This window comes from Phyllobates terribilis, unplaced genomic scaffold, assembly GCF_046119375.1.
Source record: "Phyllobates terribilis strain yellow unplaced genomic scaffold, ASM4611937v1 Scaffold_5__5_contigs__length_657084704, whole genome shotgun sequence".
Classification (NCBI taxonomy): domain Eukaryota; kingdom Metazoa; phylum Chordata; class Amphibia; order Anura; family Dendrobatidae; genus Phyllobates; species Phyllobates terribilis.
The window spans coordinates 93,783,295-93,806,220 of record NW_027362765.1 but is presented as its reverse complement, the minus strand read 5'-3'; the positions used below and the strand labels follow the sequence as shown (position 1 = coordinate 93,806,220).

Here is a 22,926-nt window from a genome sequence, read left to right as displayed (position 1 = left end):
ATGGTCAAGAAAACATTTGGTTCTGAATAGAAGAATGAGCTTTCCCTCCCCTCACCGTTGTCACCGCCGTTGTTTCCTATGGCTTCACCCCCATGTGAAGCATTTCTATTTCGTCTAGTCTTATTCACAAGCTGCCAGGATGACAAGGAGCAAGGACAATATAGAGAAGTATTATTCCAACATTTGCTTCAATAGTCAGTCCTTAAGTAACCCAAAGTGCCATGAAAAGCTGTACCTGACAGATAATGTCCAGCCATGTGGATGCAGATAACACGGGTCCCACCTGGGGTTACACCATTGCATGGCCCATATGTCCTCTTTTGGAAACTGTACTATTTATTTCTATATTTCTTACCACCTAAAATGTTGAATCTATTTATTATTAGTATCTATAGAGTGAACTTAAGTGCCAAGACATATTTCTGGAATTTAAAGGGTTTGTCCACTTTGGAACAAAAATTTCCTGACGGTCAGTTAATGTTATAAAATAGTAAATCATGCTATACTCCATAGTACATGAGGCTCCATCTCAGGCTGCCAGGACGTCCTGTTCTTTAGACACCTGACTGTTGAAGTCACTGATTGGCAGCAGCAGTCAGGTGACTGGAATAAGACGTCATCGTCTCTTTGTCTGATGATGTCCCACTGGTGAATATAGCTTCAGTTATTATTTTAGACCATTAAATGCCCATCGGGAATATTTAAAGGAGAATTTTTACTGCATTATTTTATTGAAACTAAGTATTTTCTCCAATTGCCACTGTTTCACTGATTCTGGAACAGTTTTTCTTTTTCTTATGTGTCCCTTTGTTCCAAAGTTATGCCCCCTGATAAAAATGATGCAAATCAACTGGGCGTATAGCACAGAACTTCTCTGTGGGCGTTTCCTTTTTCTTCAATTAAAAGATGGCCACACCCACAGAGAAATTATGTGATACACGCCCATTTAGTTGAAGGGAAAATTTACACCATTATTCCCAGGGGCATAACTTTGGAAGGGAAAAACGTAGAAAAAAAAGAAAAACTGTTCCGGAATCAGTGAATCAGCAGCAATCAGAGAACGTATTCAGTTTAAAAAATAATAAAAAAAAATGTTAATTGTATTAAACATTCTGTTATACTTTGCGTTTCAGCTCTTCATCATTCACTTACCACTGGATGCAAACATAAATTTTTCTATTCACTAACAGCAATAAGTTTAAAATTCATGGCCGATAAGAATATCAAAGAAAGTTTCATTGCAATAAACTTACAGAAAAAAAACTTTAATAATGAATTGGCTCTGTTGTATCTATAACTTGTATTTCATCGGCTTGTTATGACAGTTATGGGTATAGATCAAGCATGGAGAAAGTGTGTCTCAAGCGTCCATCTTTGACCTTCAATGTGTTGAAGGTCAATCAATAGTGCAACACATGCCCAAATGTTGTGGTCCCCTATGGACAGGTAGTTGGTCATCGCTTTGTAAATGGTAAATGCAGCTACGTACAGAAAAATCAACCTAAAGGAGCCGTGTAAGAAAGTCATGCCATAAAGGTAGAGAAGGAATCGGATTTGTCTGTATTTTTGTCAAAGAAATGAATCTCTGTAAAGTCTTAAAAACCATAGAAAGCCACTTACAAAGGAGAATTATAGAGGTCACCGTGTGTTTGCGAGCCTCTAATTTCACACACATTATGTATGTGCTCGGGGCCCTTTATGCTTCAGGTTGATTGAATTTCATCCTCCGCTTCCATATCAATTTTTTTATTTTTTTTTTGAAGATGGTGGCTCCATGCAATTGGTTCAGGCTCCCTCCGGCTCTTCATCAAAGGCCGGGATACTGAGGTGTGAGTGTTAATAAGAGATTCACTGAAATAGACCGTCAAGAGGAGGAAAAAAAAATCACTTATACCTTGTGTACCCAGGAGAATGAAGGATGAATTGAGACGCGCAGCAAGGAAGCAAGTAGAAGTTACGTCTGGAGGAGGCCTGGTATTCATGGAAGATGGAAACCAGGAAAATGACCGTGTCTGTTATACAACTGGTCTGCAAGGGGAAGTGCCTTGAAAGGAGGCTGAGGGTGAAATGGGTCAGATAGGGCAGTGTTAAGCGGCATATGACTGGCACAATTTCAGTCCATGATGTCTCAATAAAATAAGTAATAAAAGCCCCCCCATACATATTGGATCAATATCAATAATTCTACATATCAATAGTACACTTGAAAATAAGCAACTTTGTAAAATATCTTATCAGAGAATTCTGCGTCTTTCTCCTCCTGGACTGATCATTCACAATCAAATCATGGGTAAAATCTGTATTCAGTTGCGACAGATTTTCCCATTGCCCATTAAGAGGCACGCGCGTAGTGCCGTGTGCCACTATGTACGCCTTGCCACAAATCTTACTCCAGCCTCTGCTTTGTTGTGAATTTGATGAGTGGTGGTTTCCATGCCCCATCATGCCCCCAGCTCCGCCCACTTTGTCGGAGCTGGGGTGAAAATGGCATGAAAACACCAAAAGTCACATTTCATTGCGCCAAAAAATTGCAACTTTTCCAGACTTTTTTCTTGCCAGAAATCTGTCGAAAAAGCTTTGATGAATCACTCCCAATATGTTTGGGGTTGAGGTTTGTGAACTCGATCTAAGGCTAGATTCACATTTATTCTGTACTCTTTGCTGAGGTTTCCATCTGAATCCCCAAAAAATGGGATTCAGGTGTAATCCCCAATAGAGGCATTCAGTATAATGCGACAATCTAAGTCACTTAGGACTCCATTTGCCCTCCGTTTATGGGGATATAAAAGACCACTGGAAAGGAGGGCAAACCGAGTCAAAGGTGACTTCATCTGCCTCATTATACTGAATGGCTCCTTTGGGGTTTCCATGTAAATTTTAGGGAAGTTAGATGGAAACTGCTCATGTAAATGCGCAGCAAGGAATAAATGTGACCTAGGACTAAGGTGCATCAAGCCATGGTGACCATTGTGGTAGCTTATTGGGCCAGGTATTGCTGGGCTTCTGTCTGGAAATGATTCCAATAAAAGGGTCTTTTTTACAACGACATTCCCCATTGGTATGACTCTTTAAGACTTATGGGTATAATAGATGGGGACTGTGCAGAGAGTGTCACACCCAATCGTCCATAATATACATTCATGTGAATAGCTACAATTTAATATCACATTTCCCCTGCATAAGAAATGTACAGCCAACAGCGACCTTCCTCACTGAAATTCAGTGCTTGTTGTTTTCGCAAGTCGGTCCTTTTACATGGCCTTCTCCTGGTCCTGACATTTGGAACTATAAACTAATTTAGCCTCCAGTCTCCGCCATCTCTCCTTTCTTGGCAGGTCTTTCGTCTCAGCCCCTTCTCTTGTTCGCTTGTAAATAAAAGGTACGAGGCAAGAAATCTTTCCTTTAAAGTAGAACTGACAGCTGTGCTATATGTTTGCCAATATCAACATTTCCAGGCAGGTCACAATATCCCAAAAATGATCAATCTGACTTTGATGTGACATCAAGGAGTTGCCAAAGCATCAATGCATCTCTGTGACTGTACACATCTGTGAGAAGCTTACATTGGTTGCAAGTTGAGTTATTTCAATGTTTTCATCCCCTGCTGACTCTGTATTGACTGAAACGACTGACAGATTTGAGAAAACTTGAAATACCAGTCAAGTAAGTTGAAGATGTCAGGCGACTCCTCTTTGCATGCTTTATTGGATTGTCTTCCATCTGGGAGCCTCCATCACTGATATGGAGGCATAAAGTCACTGGGTGTAACATTGTCTGAAGCTTCCAACATCGACCGGTTTGGCCGACAATTCTATGTGCATGGGGATGCCCGACCGGTGATCATCAGGGAGATAAGGATCCAGCATGTCCGATTTCGGACTGTCGCCAGATCAGGATGGCAGTGGCTCCTTCATAGTCAGGCGAGAGAGTTGTTGGATGAACCATTGTTTGGCCAACAGCCATCTAAAGTGTATAGGGGGCTTTAGCTTTAGACTTAGTTCATCATCTAAATTACATATCATCAAAGTGCTGACCTCTGAATGATGCACATAAATACTTTTAGGATAATTTGTGGTGGATTGGATCATGCACTGTGGTAGTGCTTGTGCCTCCCCCTCCTTTGTCCTTTCCATCCCTCGGTTGAACATGACGGACTTTTATCAACTGTATTAATTACGGTATGTGTTGTAAATCTCAAAAGTGTGTGACTGTGATCAATACCCACCTGGATTACAAGGTAACCTGGCCTTTCTTTATGAAGCCCACCATAGGAGCAGATGTTTCCTCCACCATTAGTGTTCAGCTGATATAATCAGCATAAGCATCAGCATAAGACTAAGGTGCACCAATCTATGGCTACCATTGTAGTAGTGTATTGGACCGGGTATGAAGACTTATGGATGTCATAGATGGGGACCGCGGTGTCAGAGCAGAAAGGGGCTAGCAAACGATGTCACACCGGTTCATCCATAATATACATTCATGTGAATAGCTAGAATTTAATATTAGCACACCATAGGAGCTGATGTTTCCTCCACCATTGGTTTTCAGCAGATATCATCACATTCAAGAAAAGCCCGATGGATATCTATCTGCACCATCACACAGTGCAGCGTGAGACCCTCCATGATTGATTTTCTACTCTCAAACTCTTCTCCACAAGACGTACATTGTTGGACAAAAAGGTTGTTAGAAAATTATGCAATTTCACCCTTTGTTGCCTTAGAAGCATAAGGCATATTGTCTTAAGCACCATATATGTCGTGGAGCTGTTTCCTCATGTACAGTTGCCCTGAGATATAAAAACATATGTAGCTGATGGACAATAACCTCTAAAAAAAAATGCAGAATTTTGAACATTTTTTTCCTTATTCTATGGCATCCTTTCTTTTGGAGGGCGAGAAGACTTTTCTCATCTTCGAAGATGCGGCAAAAATGTCAGACATTCTCGTCTTCTTTCTTTTTTGATGGCGCTCATTACCTCTAGAGACATGTCGGAGTGCCAACTCTTGTCCCTCAAGTTCACAGCCTTTGCAGTTAAAAGGCTTGTATCCCGAGAAAAAATGTTATAGAAAGCAAACAATACTTTAAAGGGGTATTCAGCTTTCAGAAAACAGAGCGTTTTCATTGTCTGCTTGCATCGTTACCGCCTCGTGTGCCCTTAAAGAGCATTTATGTTTAATCCTTTCCATGTTCTTAATTTTTTTTCAAACTTTTTCCTCGTTATATCTGGTTTTGAGTAAAAACTGCAAGATGAGGGACAACCACAATGGGAGATGTGGAGGTATAAATCATTGGCTATCAATTTTCTAAAAAAGTGATAAATAAAAAAGATGAATAAATATAACAAAATAATAGAATGAATTTATGTCCGGGACGGAGAATCCACTATAGTTCTGTACTCTATGTGCCGCCATATTGTCCCCCCAGTCTGGTGCATGCTATCTGTAGTATGGACCTTTTTTCTGTATTGCAGAATCATTCCACATGTTGGAAGTTACTTTCTAAGCAATTTTTGGACATCTTTTTTTTATGGTAGCAGTAAACTAAGCTGGGCTAAAAAAAGAGGATAATTGGACTGGTAAATTAACTATTTAAACCCTCTGGAAATTTTTCATACAAACGTTTGCAACCAAGTTACCAGAAAAGTTTTATCCATAACTAAAGAATTGAGCAAAATAGGTCAGCTTGCGGATTCTGCAAGTTCAGCAAGTAATCTGAGTTTATCCTCGGCACTGCTCTCCCTTTTGGGTTTCAGCCTCGCCTGTTTATTAGTGAGGTTTAATAAGCTTATAGTTCCTGCCTGTAATCCCGGTTATCTCCCCAGGCCAATAACACAAGCGCACTGCAGGCCCCATATCCCTGACAGGCAGATAAGGAAGACTGCGCCGGTTTGGCGAGATCAAGCCTTTTGTTAATAATTAACCGGGACATCTTTGCCACATCAATGCACAGGAGGTGGGACCCAACCGTGTGCGGCGCTTGGAGTATGATCATTACCGTCAGTGGAAACCTGCTGGACATCATCTTTCACGTTTCACCCTTTCCGTGGCGATTTCCACCTAAAAACAAAAAATAGTAAAAGGAAAAAAACTACATCCATACCTATTTTTTTTTTTTTTATTAGTGAGCCCTTAAATACTATATGGTGCTCCAATGAGTAACAGTTGGTGCTCAGAAATAGACCCAGTCCCTCAGTGGTGACTATACTGTTGTGAGAATTCAGCAATTTCACCTTTTATTCTCCAAAAGTGCAAGAAAAAAGAGAATCAGGCAGATGACAAGACATTAAAAAATTACTATTTTAAATATATAAGAATAAATAAATATATATATGTATATATACACGTATATACAGTGAAGGAAATAATTATTTGATCCCTTGCTGTTTTTGTAAGTTTGCCTACTGACGAAGACATGAACAGTCTATAATTTTAATGGTAGGTTAATTATAACATTGAGAGCTGGAATATCCAAAAAAAATCAAGAAAATCACATTGTATAAATTAGATAAATTTATTTGCATTTTGCAGTGAGAAATAAGTATTTGATCCCCTACAAACAATTATGAGTTCTGGCTCCTACAGACCAGTTAGACGCTCCTAATCAACTCGTTACCTGCATTAAAGACAGCTGTCTTACATAGTCACCTGTATAAAATACTCCTGTCCACAGTTTCAATTAATCAGTCAGACTCTAACCTCTACAACATGGGCAAGACCAAAGAGCTTTCTAAGGATGTCAGGGACAAGATCATAGACCTGCACAAAGCTGGAATGGGCTACAAAACCATAAGTAAGACGCTGGGTGAGAAGGAGACTTTTGGTTGCAATAGTAAGAAAATGGAAGAAATACAAAATGACTGTCAATCGACATCAGTCTACGGCACCATGCAAAATCTCACTTCATGGGGTATCCTTGATCATGAGGAAGGTGAGAGATCAGCCTAAAACTACATGGGGGGGAATTGTTAATGATCTCAAGGCAGCTGGGACCACAGTCACCAAGAAAAACATTGGTAACACATTACGCTTTAAAGGTTTAAAATCCTGCAGTGTCCGCAAGGTCCCTCTGCTCAAGAAGGCACATATGCAGGCCCGTCTGAAGTTTGCCAATGAACACCTGGATGATTTTGTGAGTTATTGGGAGAAGGTACTGTGGTCAGGTGAAATAAAAATTGAGCTCTTTAACATTAACTCAACTCGCTGTGCTTGGAGGAAGAGAAATGCTGCCTATGACCCAAAGAACAGCGTCCCCACTGTCTAGCATGGAGGTGGAAACATTATGTTTTGGGGGTGTTTCTCTGCTAAGGACACAGGACTACTTCACAGCATCAGTGGGAGAATGGATGGGGCCATGTACCGTAAAATCCTGAGTGACAACCTCCTTCCTTCCACCAGGACATTAAAAATGGTTCGTGGCTGGGTCTTCCAACTAGACAATGACCCAAAACATACAGCCAAGGCAACAAAGGAGTGGCTCAAAAAGAAGCACATTAAGGTCATGGAGTGGCCTAGCCAGTCTCCAGACCTTAATTCCATAGAAAACTTATGGAGGGAGTTGAAGCTCCGAGTTGCCAAATGACAGCCTCAAAATCTAAATGATTTAGAGATGATCTGCAAAGAACAGTGGACCAAAATTCCTCCTGACATGTGCGCAAACCTCATCATCAACTACAAAAAACGTCTGACTGCTGTGCTTGACAACAAGGGGTTTGCCACCCAGTATTAAGTGTTGTTTGCCAGAGGAATCAAATACTTATCTCTCACTGCAAAATGCAAATAAAATTATCTAATTTATACAATGTGATTTCCTTGATTTTTTGGGATATTCTATCTCTCAATTTTAAAATTAACCTACCCTTAAAATTATAGACTGTTCATGTCTTTGTCAGTGGGCAAACTTACAAAAAAAGCGAGGGATCAAATAATTATTTCATTATTTCCTTCACTGTATATATATATATATATATATATATATATATATACAGTTCAGACCAAAAGTTTGGACACACCTTCTCATTTAAAGATTTTTCTGTATTTTCATAACTATGAAAATTGTACATTCACACTGAAGGCATCAAAACTATGAATTAACACATGTGGAATTATACACTTAAAAAAGTGTGAAACAACTGAAAATATGTCTTATATTCTAGGTTCTTCAAAGTAGCCACCTTTTGCTTTGATGACTGTGACGCGCCCCCGAAGCCGTGTGTGGGGGAATACCCGGAGCCGGGTCTCTGTGTAATGCTAGGGGTTGTAGTCTCCGTGGCGGCGACCCGATCCCGTGGCTCAGGGTGGTCAAACCAGTGGCGGATCTGTTTACTTGTTTTTTTAATGTTTAAATGTCCGACTACGCCACCCGTGGATTGCGGTCACTGAGACCCGCGCTGCAGGGCAGACTGCTGAGGCTGATGTTGTGTGCGCAGCAGAGGGTAGTATAACTCCCCACGGGAGGAGTATAGCCTCAGGGCAGTGAGTGCAGATGGTGGGAGTGATGGTGCGCGGGAGCAACAGTAATGACTCAGAGTCCAGTGATGCAGTCCAGGGTCTTTACTCACAGTTTTACACTCCAAGCCACTTCTGCAGGTAATGGCTGCCCACGTCGTACTGTGCTCACCAAGTGAGGGGCTCGGCCAACTCCCAGGTACCTTTGGAATGCTTTTCAGGACCCCCTTCGTGTGTCCTTTCTCTGGCCTGTCGTACCCCACAATTGACCACGTTTCTGTCCAGCTGCCTCGAGCCTTGGCGGGCAAACGTATGTTCCGTTTCCCTGGGCCCTATATGGTGCCTTCCTAACGGGTGTAGTGAGGGGCTGTAACACGTGCAATGCCACGGCCTCCGGTTACTAGCTTAGGGTAGTTGCTCTCCTCCACTAGATGAGGGATCCGGTTCCCTTTCTTGGCCTGACCTCCCTACTCTGGTAGCGGCGGGCGTACGGTGGCGACTGGCCGGTCCGCACCCCTGGGGTCCCTTCACTCCACTCCTGGAGCCTCCTCCGTTCCTCTCCTCTCCTTTCTTCTCCTCCAGGCCCAGGCCTTGTGACTTGGCCTGCCCGCGGAGCAGAGCTCGTACAGAGCCCCTGCTCCAGTCTTCTTCTCTCTTCTCCCTCACTTCTCTTTCTCTTTGACTCCAAGATGGTGCCCACCTTATATACTCCTCCTTCCAGTGCACCCTGGATCTACTCTCCCCACCCACACACTACCGGGTTCCCCCTTTCTAGGTGTTCCCTCCCCCCAATCCAGCCAGGGACAGGGGCAGTTGTGCTCACTCTTGGGAGCATTGTCGCCCTGTCCCCCCGGAAATGTGGTGCAGTGCATGTGGGTGTTAGGGTCCTGAGCCACACTCCATCCTTACCTGGAAGTGAGATATCACACCTCTGGGTGAGATTCAATACCTCTGTAGCGACCGAACCCTCGGGGCGCTACAACTGCTTTGCACACTCTTGGCATTCTCTTGATGACTTCAAGTGGTAGGTGGCAGGTGTTATATCAGCATTTAAAAAAGGGCTGGGTGGCATTGTGGGTTATAAATAATCTAGAAATAGAACTGGCGGAGAAAGGTTGAACTTGATGGACAAGTGTCTTTTTTCACCCTATGTAACTGTGCTCGTTAACACCCCATTTTCTGGTATGGCTTTCGCCGTTATGAACACAGACTTCACAAAATCAACAATCAAGACTGCTGGCAGCTTTGCGCTACATCAGAATAGGCCACAAGTATTTATTCGGTGAGGGTCTGACACTTGACAACTTTGCCAATCCATGGCTGTCAAGTAGCTCCAGAGAGGAATGCTCAGCCACAAACATACGTGGTGCATTTATGCCTGGGTTACCCAGTGATCAGATATGTATGTCATGTTCCAAGGATATGACATCAGTATTATACAACATCAGTATTAGAGACGAGGGGGTCTTACTCGTTAACTTCCTGGTACATGCACCGTAGATGCAGTTGTGACCATGCACAGTACTGGAGCTACATAGCCCCTTCACTCAGTTACTTTGTGTCAGTGCTGGCTGTCGGATGCCCACCAATTTTAAATATTTATTGTCTATCCTAAAGTATAGTTCTAAAAAAAAAATCATGTAACTAGAGGATCTCTTTCCTCACGGCAAGACCTCCTATGATCAAAAGGAACATGAAAAAAGGGCTATATATGACAAGAACGGTTTCCAAAAATGACAAGGATGAAGACTACGGAGCGTAGGGATGAGCAAACCCGCACTTAAAAGTTTGGGGTTCATATACTGGGGTTCCCCCGGAAGTCCGTTATAATGTTCAGAGTTCCGGGGGAAGTCCGTTGCAGAAAGAGAAAGAGAGATTTTTTTTTTCAGATCCAAAGTTTGGGTCTCCATTGTTTCCAATGGGGTTCGGGTTCTGGTTCAAGTTTGCGTACAGTTCTGGTACCTGAACCCAACTTTGAACTAAAGTTCGGGTGGAGAACCAGAACCCGAATTTGCAGGGGTCCAATCATCCCTACTTGTCAGCAGTCCTTATTTTGCTGTGACAGTCCTGAAAATTGGGGTACGGTTTAGCAAACCCACACGCTATAGTGGGCAGTGTTGTTTCTGGGTGTTTTGTAAGTTGGGGTTCAAATGTCCCAAATTTTGCATTCTAAGCGAAAATAAAGTGTAGGATCCCCAGCAGCAGACTATTTCATTATAATGTGTTGGTTTTGTGGGGAGGCATTGACCCTGACCACTCCTGATTACATTCGTAAAAATAAGGCTTCATGAGACAGAAGCTGTGACCTAAAGAGGACAGAAGAATGTAGACAAGAATTGGATCATAGACAGATGGTGTAAGAATCATTTTGCAGGCGAGCATCTCCGATGAGTGACCTGATTTTTCAGGAGGCAGTGACCTCTTCACTTACAGGGACATTTACATTGTGATGCTTTCTATAAGAAAGCGAGTCTATGTCGCGATGGGCATGGGACTGGACTACAGCATTTCAGTATAGGAGGGATAATGATGGTACGGAGCCAATTTCCTGAGGAGTCGGAATTGTCTTGTTGAGATAAGAAATTGTTTGTTAACTTATAAGCCTTAACTAATGATCAAGGCTCCTAAATAGTCCTAAAGATTTATAGCGCAGTAATTAGTATTTTCCCCTCATTATTTTTAATTGTTCGTTTTGATACATCGGTGTCTTGTGTCTCCGCCACGACGTAATGCAGCTTGTAGGCAGCTTTCTTAAGCGCGGAAAATAAAAGTTGCCAATTATTGCTGGCGCACAGTGACAATATTACTGCAACATCGACCCCCCTCTTGTGAGTGACTTCTTAAAGTAGATCTCCCTCAGTCCCCTGGAGCTGCCCTCGGGCTCTCCATAAAAGATGCTCATCTTCTGAAAGGAAATGAAGTTTTCCATCCTAAGGAGAAGCAGATTAGAACGGCTGCATCCTCCTGTCTCGGGATGTAGGGACAACTGACACGTTGTGCGCCAGTCGCCTGCGCTCCAGCAGCCTCCTGTGAAACGCAGCTGTGAAAAATGACAAGTGAGACTTCTGTGCGGGCAGCCGGGCTCTGGAAACACTCAATCCTGCCAGCCTTGCCAGAAAGAGACCCCCACTTCTCCAAATTCACACACTTGCTGCAAAAAGAAAAAAAAAACAGATGGCAACCGATACAATTAAGGCCAATGCCAGAAACAGGCATTGTTCTTTTACTCAAGACGAGAGATGATCATTTTTAGAACGTTTCGATGCTTTGTCTTGCATGCCGGACACGTAAATGCCATGGGGGAAAGTAAAAGTTTTTGTTCTTAAGGACACTAAATCTAAGCTACCCGCCTATTTGTTATAAATGTAAAAAAAAAAGTTGACATATCAAAGCAAAGTCCGGGATACTATTTTAATTGTAGTTGTCTGCAAACGTATTACTTATAGAGACACAGTTTCATTTGTTTTGTTTTTGCCGCAAGATCTAAAACCCCTAGTGAGTTGCAGAACAGAATTGGAACAAGGATTTAGGCTAGGGCAACATGGCGAATTTGGCCGTGACCCCTGTCGCATGACCAAGGTTTGCTTGGTGCCGAAGTACAAGTGAACAGGATCGCATTGCAACTCTGATGGAGCTGCAACAAGCAAGTTGCAAAAAAGTCCAATGAGGTTGGACTCCTTGCTTATCAAAAGTACTCCTGGCATTGCATTCACTTGTAATATGCTGCACGAAGTGATCCTTGGTCTCACGACAGATGTTGTGGCCAAAGAAGTCCCAGCCTGAAGGAGACTATATAGGATTAGGAAAAAGTGGCTGCTGTCATCCAAAAAATGGTACCACATACGTATATCCATGGATTGTTTCTGCAGCTTCAGTGAAATTACTATAATTTATGTAAATAGCGGCAACATGTTTCAAAGCTCAGTACAAAGATTATCGCCACTCATATTGGTCCATGTCCAGACTTGGTCTTACAACTGAAATTCCCAATGAACCAATTAGTATCACTCATGGGATTGTAGGACAAAACCAGAGTACTCCAGGAAAACCAAAGCCAATATGGGGAGAACATATAAACTCCATGCAGATATTATCCTGATTTTATCCCCAAATGAATGAGAATAAAATCTTGAAGCGTGGTTGATGTGTTCTGACCTATGGAGTAGATTTTGATCACCCGGATTTAAGTCACACTCCAGGCAAAACTGATGCCCCTTGTTGTGCCTCGAGCTGGACTCAAGGGGATGGGGCATGACACAGATTCTCCCTAGAGTTCGTTGAAATACTGTATCATGCATCAGCCCCCCAGGTCTTGCGATAGGACATTGGGCATAAAAGTATAATGTCTAGCTATTGACGAGGAACATAAGTGAGAATAAAGGGAGCAGAAACTGAAAGTCAATTGCCTTATGCTTTTTTTTCCCAACATCATCTGTGGCTGAGTTCTAGGATGCCTGAATACACATTAGACTTTGTTGACTCCTGTGCCGAAGCCTTCTTGAATGGTCGTCCAATCCTGCCATAATTGGCATGTTTGGCACCAAAAAGGTTCTCGACTTTCTGAAGGATGTTGCCATCTTTCTGGAGGGTTTTGCCATCGAGAAACCCTGGAGTAGATACAGCATTGATTAGAACCCTTGATGTTTTTGAGATAAGACTGACATTTTGAAAGGAGAATTTTAAATACACCTTGGCATAAAATTTGTTAGATGAGCTTATTGGTGATTCAGAAACATTTCTAGACCTGGCTTCTGGTTTTATCTCATGGTGATTGAGTCCTAATGCCTCAATTAGCTAGACATGCGATTCAAGGTCATAATGGATGACAATTACAATTGGGACTTCTACTGGAATTGCCTTGACTTTTTTATTTTTAATTTTTTACTGACTTCCTTGCTTGTCACCATGATTTCTAAAGTGAATAGAGTTTGGCTCAACTATCGCAACCTTGTAAGCGCTTTTCAGAATTAGACAACTAGGCCATCTTTGTCTCTCCAGATTCCTCAGTAAGCCCCTGATAAGCCTGGAGCAGGTGATAAGCATTTTCCGCTCATTGAGTGGATAATATTTGCTCTAATTAAGAATTTTCAGGGTGATTTATGTTACACAAAATAAACAAAAATATCACGTGTCAGATTGGCACAAGCACCCCCACCCCCCATCCCCGCAGTTATATAACCCAGCTGTTCCCACTTTTTCTTTGAGAGGCAAGGAGTTAATTGGCTGCAATCTTAGACTGTGGGCATAAATAGATTTTACCTGGTTGTCAGGCGCTGTTATCTGTCAACCATTAATTGTGCTTTCATGCAGAATACCACGTACTGTATGAAGCTGTATGATACAGGACTGAAAGACACTTATTACCTTATGAGCAGGTGGTAGAACAGGTGTGAATAGGTCAATAAAAATAAGTGATAAAAAATATGGTGGAGATATCAGTTTATCCCGTCTATTGCGGGATCAGTTGGAGTCACTCTTTGTGTTATATGCATGGCTCCAACTAGGTAATCTATACTATGTTTTATAGCTGGTGATTCAAATTATAAGATGGGAGAGATGGGTCTTTGTCTCTTTACAGGAAACGGGTTTGGGTCTTTGTCTCTACAGAAATTGGGGGTGGATTTTTGCCTCTCTACAGGAAGTTTGGGTGGGTCTTTGCCTCGCTACATGAAGTGAGGTTGGGTCTTTGTGTCTCTACAGAAAGTGGCTGTGGCTCTTTATCTCTCTACTGGGGGTGGTTTTTTATCTGTACAAAAAATAAGGACTGGTTTTTGTCTATATAAGAAGCGGGATTGGGTCTTTGTCGATCTACAGGAAGAGGAGATGGGTCTTTGCCTCTACAAAAACTGGGGGTGGGTCTTTGACATGCTACAGCAAGTAGAGGCGGGTCTTTGTCTCTTTACAGGAAGTGGGGGTGGGTGTTTGTCTTTACAGAATTTGAGGATGGGTCTTTGTCTTTCTACAGGAAATGGAAGTGGGTGTTTGTCTCTACAAGAAGTGGAGGTGGGTCTTTGTCTCTACAGAAATTGAGGGTGGGTCTTTGTCTCTCTACAGGAAGTAGAGACTTGTCTTTGTCTCTACAAGAAGTGGGGGTGGGTCTTTGTCTCTACAGAAATTGAGCATGGGTCTTTGTCACTCTACAGGAATAGGAGCCAGTCTTTGTCTCTACAAGAAGAGGGAGTGGGTCTTTGTTTCGCTACAGAAAATGGGGATGGGTCAAAAAGTATGGGTGAGTTTTTGTTTCTACAGGAAGTGTTGTGGGTCTTTCTCTTTACAAGAAGTGGGGGTGGTCTTTATAGGAAGTTGGGGCGGGTCTTTGGCTGTACAGAAAGTGGCAATGGGTCTTTGTCTCTCTACAGTAAGTAGGGGAGGGTCTTTATCTCTACAAGAAGTGGTGGGTGGGATTTTGTCTATCTACAGATAGTAAGAGCTGTTCTTTGTCTCTACAAGAAGTGAGATCAGGTATTTGTCCCTACAGAAACTGGAGGTGAGTCTTTGATGCTCTATGCCAAGTGTGGACGGGTCTTTGTCTCTCTACAGGAAGTAGGGGCAGGTCTTTGTGTCTACAGGAAGTGGAGTGGGTCTTTGTCTCTCTACAGGAAGTGGGGCAGGTCTTTGTGTCTACAGAAAGTGGAGTGGGTCTTTGTCTCAATAAGAAGTGAGATTTGGTCTTTGTCTCTACAGGAAGAGCAGATGGGTCTTTGTCTCTATAGAAAGTGGGGGTGGGTCTTTGTCTCTACATAAATTTGGGATGGGTCTTTCTACAGGAGGTGGAGGCCTTCTCTACAAGAAGTGGTGGGTGGGATTTTGTCTATCTACAGATAGTAAGAGCTGTTCTTTGTCTCTAGAAGAAGTGAGATCAGGTATTTGTCCCTACAGGAACTGGAGGTGAGTCTTTGATGCTCTATGCCAAGTGTGGACGGGTCTTTGTCTCTCTACAGGAAGTAGGGGCAGGTCTTTGTGTCTACAGGAAGTGGAGTGGGTCTTTGTCTCTCTACAGGAAGTGGGGGCAGGTCTTTGTCTCTGCAGAAATTGGGGGAGGGTATTTGTCTCTCCAAAGAAAGTGTGGGCATGTCTATTTCTCTACAAGAAGTGGAGGCAGGTCTTAGTTTCTCTACAGGAAGGTGAGGTGAGTCTTCTCTCTGCAGCCAGTGGGAGTGTTTCTTGGTCTCTCTACAGGAAGTGAGGGCGTGTCTTTGTTTCTCTACAGGAAGTAGGGAAGGTCTTTGTATTTGTATAGGAGGGAAGGTAAGTGTAGGTCTCTCTACAGGAAGTGGAAGTGTTTTTTTTCCTGCTCACCAGACTGTCAAATTGGATTCAGAGCTTTAAGTTCAGGGCAGTTAAGTCATTGGTCAACTGCAAACGCAATGTGTGAGGGAAAGGAAGTTCCAGCTCATATAGTACTGCCAGAATACTGATAAAGAGGAACTGCTTACTGAATAAAGAGCAAACGGCAAGTAAAAGATCTGATATGTGCACCAAAAGCACTTTTACCTTGTTAATGGGGATGAGAGCAGCAAGTTCATGCTTTTCCAAAGGTTTTATAAAAATGCAGGCATAGTTCCCTTTAGAAGTTATTTCTCTTTTTTTCAAGCAGTAATCAAAAAGACAACGTACAAGAAGAAATATATCAAATGCAACTAAAACTCTTTACATTTGACACTTTTATATCCCTTTCAGATACATGATCACTTCGCTGGACCGGACACACGCTGGGCATTACCGCTGCATTGTCAGAAATCGGATGGGTGCCTTGTTACAGAGACAGACTGAGGTGCAGGTGGCTTGTAAGTTTGATCATATTTTTATATTACTTTTATCATATTTGTACCGGTCAGAACGATCACTGGATTGAAAGTAAGGAACAGGCGCTGTGGTACAGCATGCCATATAATTTGCAGATCCTAAAAATAACCATGTGTCGCCTATGTCTGGCGGAAACAGGAGCAAGTAAATGGCTCCTTATAGGCAACAACAACAAATAAACTGAAAAAATGGACTAGCAAGTTAAAAGGAAATAAATATATATAGAAATTATAGAAATGTATTGGTAATGCGTGTACTTAATTTTGCATTTTTTTACTTTGCTTCTTCCAATATATTTGCAGTGTCTACTTAAAGGATATGTCAGAGCCATTTTATATATATATATATATATATATATATATATATATATATATATAATATTTTTGTTTTAAATTAAATATGAAATGGAAAAAGTTTGTAACTCCGCAATAGAAATATTTTAAACATTTTCTACATATTTGCTTAAAAAGCTGCTATAAAGACTTTTTGGTCTCCATGGTAACAGACAACAGACAAGTTGTGTAGTCTGACCCTAAAGTCATACAGCCATTCTCTCCTCATGACTAACCACCAAAACATACAATAGCACAACGTATGGGGCCACTTCACAATAATAGCGCTAATAGGTGACCAAGACAAATCTACATATATATTATATTATATATATAGTATTAGTCAAAAGTCCATAGTAACAGACAACAGACAAGTTGTGTAGTCTGATCCTAAAGTCATACAGTTTTCAAGTGGTTCTCTCCTCATGACTAACCACCAAAACGTACAATAGCACAATGTATGGAGCTACTTCACAATCACAGCGCTAATAGTTGACCAAGACAAATCTACATATATATTATATTACATATATAGTATTAGTAAAAAGTTTGGACAGAGTTACTCACACAATGGTTTTCCTTGTTCTTTTTACAATGTGCACGTTATAAATTCAGACTGAAGCCAGCAAAATCACGAAGGAACACAAGGAGTAAAGGAACACGTGTGAAACAAGCCAGATTATATGTTACACCTTTGATCCCTCTCAGTCCCCCCTTTCATTCTGATGACACTTTGCACCCTTTGCTCCCCTCTCAAGCTGCTTCATCAGGTCGTCATTTGGAGTAGCTTGCAACAGTTTTCAAGGAGTTTCCAGAGGTTCTGAGCATTTGTTGCTCCTTTGCCTTTACTTTGCATCAAAATCTTCCCAAACCATCTCAGTTGGGATGAGGTCAGGTGATTGTGGGAGCCAAGTCATAAGACACATCCTCCATCACTCTCCTACTTGGTCACTGAGACCTTACATAGATTGGAGGTGTTTTGGGTCATTGTCCTGTTCCACCACAAGTTATGTTCCCACTAAATGTAAAGAAGATGGGATGTTGTCGTTGCAGAATGTTGTGTAGCCATGCTGGGTAATGTACTATGTATTTGGAATAAATCACCAACAGTGTCACCTGAAAAACACCATCACACTTTCCCCTCCATGCTTCCCAGTGGACACCACACATGAAAAACCATCTGTTCACCTTTTCTGCGTCTCACAAAGACATGGCAGTTGGTACCAAATATCTCTAATTATGACTCGTTAGACCACAGTACGGATTTCCTCTAATCCATTGTCCAGTCCTTGTGTTTCTTATCCCAAACAAGTCCCTTCTATTATTTGCTGTCACCATTTGTGACTTCTTTGCAGCAATTCGCCATAAAGGCCACTTCTCACAGTCTCTAATGGACAATTGATGTTGTGATACCTCACATATGCATGTTTTTCTTAATATCTGACATGAAATCAGAATAAACCTTTCCCATTTTAGGTCAGTTAGGATTACTATTGTTTTTAATATTTGCCAAATGCCAGAATAATGAGAGAGAGAATGGTTTAAGGCATTTTTATTACTTACTGCAAAGTCAAAAGTTTACATAGACTAAGATTACTATGCCTTTAAACAATTCTGGACTGCCCATATGATGATGTCATGTGTTTGGAAGCTTCTGATAGTTTTTTGGCAACATCTGAGTTAAGTAGACACATATGTGAATGTATTTTAATGCACACCTGAAACACACTGCTTCTTTGTGTAGCATCATAGGAAAGTCTAAAGAAATCAGCCAAGATATCAGGAAGAGAATTGTGGACTTGCACAAGTCTGGCTCATCTTTCGGTACAATTTCAAGATACTTGAAGGTGCCTCATTCATCTGTAGAAACAATTATACGCAAGTACAAACAAGATGGGAATGTCCAGCCATCATACTGCTCAGGAAGAAGACAGGTTCTGTGTCCCAGATATGAACGTGCTTTGGTCCGACATGTGCATATCAACCCAAGGACAAAAGCAAAAGACCTTGTGAAGATGATGGCAGAAGCTGGTAAGATTGTGTCAGTATCCACAGTGAAACGAGTACTGTACCAACATGGGCTGAATGGCCACTCAGCCAGGAAGACATTACTCCAAAAGAAACATAAAAAAGCCAGATTAATGTTTGAAAATGCACACATGAAAAAACACCTTAATTTGTGGAGACATGTCCTGTGGTTTGATGAAACTAAAATGCAACTTTTTGGGCATAATGACCATCGTTATGTTTGGAGGAAAAAGGGAGAAGCTTGGAAGCCTAAAAACACCATCCTAACTGTGAAACACGGGGGTGGCAGCAAAATGTTGTGGGGTTATTTTGCTGCTGGAGGGACTGATGCACTTCACAAAATAGATGGCATCGTGAGAATAGAAGATTATGTGGCAATACTGAAGCAACATCTCAAGACATCAGCCAGGAAGTTAAAGCTTGGGTGGAAATGGGTCTTCCAAATGGACAATGATGACCAAGAAGCATACTGCCAAAATGGTAGCAAAGTGGCTTAAGGATATCAAAGTCCATGTTTTGGAGTGGCCATCACAAAGTCCTGATCTCTATCCTATTGAAAATTTATGGGCAAAGCGGAAAAGGTAGGTGTGAGCAAGGCGACCTACAAACCTGGATTAGTTACACCACTTTTGTCAGGAGGAATGGGCCCAAATTTTGACCAATTATTGTGAGAAGCTTGTGGAAGGATATCCTAAACGTTTGACCCAAGTCATTCAGTTTAAGTGCAATGGTACCAAATACTGATGAAATGTATGTAAAATTTTGACTTTGCATTAAGTAATAAAAAAGCCTTAAAACATTCTCTCTTTCTCTCTCTCTCTCATTATTCTGGCATTTGGCAAATATTAAAAATTCTGGTAATCCTAATTGACCTAAAACTGAAAAGGTTTATTCTGATTTCATGTCAGCTATTGATAAAAACATGCATATGTGTCTTTTTATATAATGTATGTAAACTTCTGGTTTCATACAAGAGTGTGCAAAGCAGTCATCAAAGCAAAAGGTGGCTATTTTGAAGAACCTAGAATATAAGACATATTTTCAGTTGTTTCACACTTTTTTGTTAAGTATATAATTCCACATGTGTTAATTCATAGTTTTGATGCCTTCAGTGTGAATGTACAATTTTCATAGTCATGAAAATACAGAAAAATCTTTAAATGAGAAGGTGTGTCCAAACTTTTGGTCTGTATATATATATATATATATATATATATATATATATATATATATATATATATATATATACAGTGGGGAAAAAAGTATTTAGTCAGCCACCAATTGTGCAAGTTCTCCCACTTAAAAAGATGAGAGAGGCCTGTAATTGACATCATAGGTAGACCTCAACTATGAGAGACAAAATGATTAGGAAATAATTTTTTTTCAAATTTTGGTGGAAAATAAGTATTTGGTCAGTTACAAAAGTTCATCTCAATACTTTGTTATATATCCTTTGTTGGCAATGACAGAGGTCAAACATATTCTGTAAGTCTTCACAAGGTTGGCACACACTGCTGCTGGTATGTTGGCCCATTCCTCCATGTAGATCTCCTCTAGAGCAGTGATGTTTTGGGGCTGTCGCTGGGCAACACAGACTTTCAACTCCCGCCAAAGGTTTTCTATAGGGTTTAGATCTGGAGACTGGTTAGGCCACTCCAGGACCTTGAAATGCTTCTTACGAAGCCACTCCTTCGTTGCCCTGGCGGTGTGCTTGGGATCATTGTCATGCTGAAAGACCCAGCCACGTTTCATCTTCAATGCCCTTGCTGATGGAAGGAGGTTTGCACTCAAAATGTCACGATACATGGCTCCATTCATTCTTTCATGTACACGGATCAGTCGTCCTGGTCCCTTGGCAGAAAAACAGCCCCAAAGCATGATGTTGCCACCCCCATACTTCACGGTAGGTATGGTGTTCTTTGGATGCAACTCAGCATTCTTTCTCCTCCAAACACGACAAGTTGTGTTTCTACCAAACAGTTCTACTTTGGATCATACTCTTCTGGATTATCCAAATGCTCTCTAGCAAACTTCAGACGGGCCCGAACATGTAATGGTTTAAGCAGGGGAACATGTCTGGCACTGCAGGATCTGAGTCCATGGCGGCGTAGTGTGTTACTGATGGTAGCCTGTGTAACGTTGGTCCCAGCTCTCTGCAGCTCATTCACTAGGTCCCCCTGTGTGGTTCTGCGATTTTCGCTCACTGTTCTTGAGATTATTTTAACCCCACGGGGTGAGATGTTGTATGGAGCCCCAGATCGAGGGAGATTATCAGTGGTCTTGTATGTCTTCCATTTTCTAATTATTGTTCCCACAGTTGATTTCTTCACGCCAAGCTGCTTGCCTATTGCAGATTCAGTCTTCCCAGCCTGGTGCAGGGCTACAATTTTGTTTCTGGTGTCTTTCTACACCTCTTTGGTCTTCACCATTGTGGAGTTTGGAGTGTGACTGTTTGAGGTTGCGGACAGGTGTCTTTTATACTGATAACAAGTTCAAACAGGTGCCAGTACTACAGGTAATTAGTGATGAGCGTGCATGCTCGCTACTGCTCGGTGCTGCTTGAGATGCTCGGCGCTCGCCGAGTATTTCCGGGGTTGCTCGGCAGGAGCTCGGGTCTCCTCCCTGCATGTTTGGCGCTCTTTAGAGTGCCAGTCAACATGCAGGGATTGCCTGCCACTCATTGTAATGACGCAGCCATGGTGGTTGTGGCATTACAGTGATTGGATGGTCACACAGCTTCATCAGGTCTATATCAGACCTGGCGCCGCCATGCTCGTCACAGTCACTCAGACAGTGTAGGGAGAGGTGCTGCTGCATCAGGGAGAGATTTGCTTATGTATTAGGTAGTGTAGGGAGAAAAAACGTACATTACACATATCCATTTTAACAAACAGTCCTTTTGAGGACTAACTAATCCATCTGCACAGATATCAGGCAGGCAGTGTTTATAGGCAGGCAGTGTATATAGCAGACTGCAGTGCATATAGCACAAGAGGCTCCATTCCAATTCTGCCTTCTGCTGCTGTTAGATATTTCTATACAAAGGCCCAGGTCTCAGAGGCCAGGGATATTTTTTTTGGATCTTAATCCTCATTATTTGTTTAAAAAGCAATCCAGAGAACACAATTTTTCTGCGCCATTTGCTTGTTGGCACTGCAGAATACAGCCAGGTCCTTTCCATATTACAGCGCTAGAAATCCAGCTATTTAAAACTGTGTTTTTTCCGTCACACGGATCACATATACGTTTTCAGAAAATACTGCCATTTTTGGCCTCCATTCCTATTTTTTTTCACTGTGTCGGCGACATTTTTACACTGGTTTGCTGTTCAAACTAGTTACCTACAGGCCAGATATTTAAACCTCTGTTTTCTCTGTCACACGGATCACATATACATTGTCAGAAAATACTGCCATTTCCAGCCTCCATTAAAAATTTCCTTCAGTGTGTCAGTGAAGCAATTCACACTAGTTTGCTGTTCAATCTACTTACCTACAAGCCAGGTATTTAAAACTCTGTTTTCTCCGTCACACGGATCACATATACGTTGTCAGAAAATACTGCCATTTCTGGCCTCCATTAAAAATTTCCTTCAGTGTGTCAGTGAAGCAATTCACACCAATTTGCTGTTCAAACTACTTACCTACTGGCCAGGTATTTAAAACTCTGTTTTCCCCTTCACACGGATCACATATACGTTGTCAGAAAATACTGCCATTTCTGGCCTCCATTAAAAATTTCTTTCAGTGTGTCAGTGAAGCAATTCCCACCAGTTTGCTGTTCAAACTACTTACCTACAGGCCAGGTATTTAAAACTTTGTTTTCTCCGTCACACGGATCACATATACGTTGTCAGAAAATACTGCCATTTCTGGCCTCCATTAAAAATTTCTTTCAGTGTGTCAGTGAAGGAATTCCCACCAGATTGCTGTTCAAACTACTTACCTACAGGCCAGGTATTTAAAACTCTGTTTTCTCCGTCACACGGATCACATATAAGTTCGCTCCAAACTCAGTCATTTGTAGTGAGCGTGGAAGATACTGTCCTCCATTTAAAATGGGCAAGGCACTTGGCAAGGGATGGGGAACTGGACGTGATGGTGTTGTTGCATGCAGAGGCCGAGGACAAGGCCATGGGCAAGCTGAAATTGTGCCACAACAAACACCCACATCTTCTCGCCTGACCTTCCTGTCCCAATTCCTAGGGGACCGCAGCACACCACTATTGAACCCAGAGCAGTGTCAAAAGGTTGTTGGTTGGATAGCGGATAATGCTTCCAGTCACTTAGCCACCACCACCACCCTGTCTT

At 41.9% G+C, this 22,926-nt stretch overlaps 1 protein-coding gene across 2 annotated transcripts in view; it reads left to right on the top strand.

Annotated features, from left to right (window-relative positions):
- SDK2 (sidekick cell adhesion molecule 2) overlaps positions 1 to 22,926 on the top strand; it is a 776,524-nt gene that overhangs the window by 549,714 nt on the left and 203,884 nt on the right. For both annotated transcript variants that reach the window (XM_073682549.1, XM_073682548.1), the window contains exon 3: positions 16,131 to 16,237. In XM_073682549.1, coding sequence (XP_073538650.1) covers positions 16,131 to 16,237 — 107 coding nt within the window. The remainder of the gene's footprint in view (positions 1 to 16,130; positions 16,238 to 22,926) is intronic.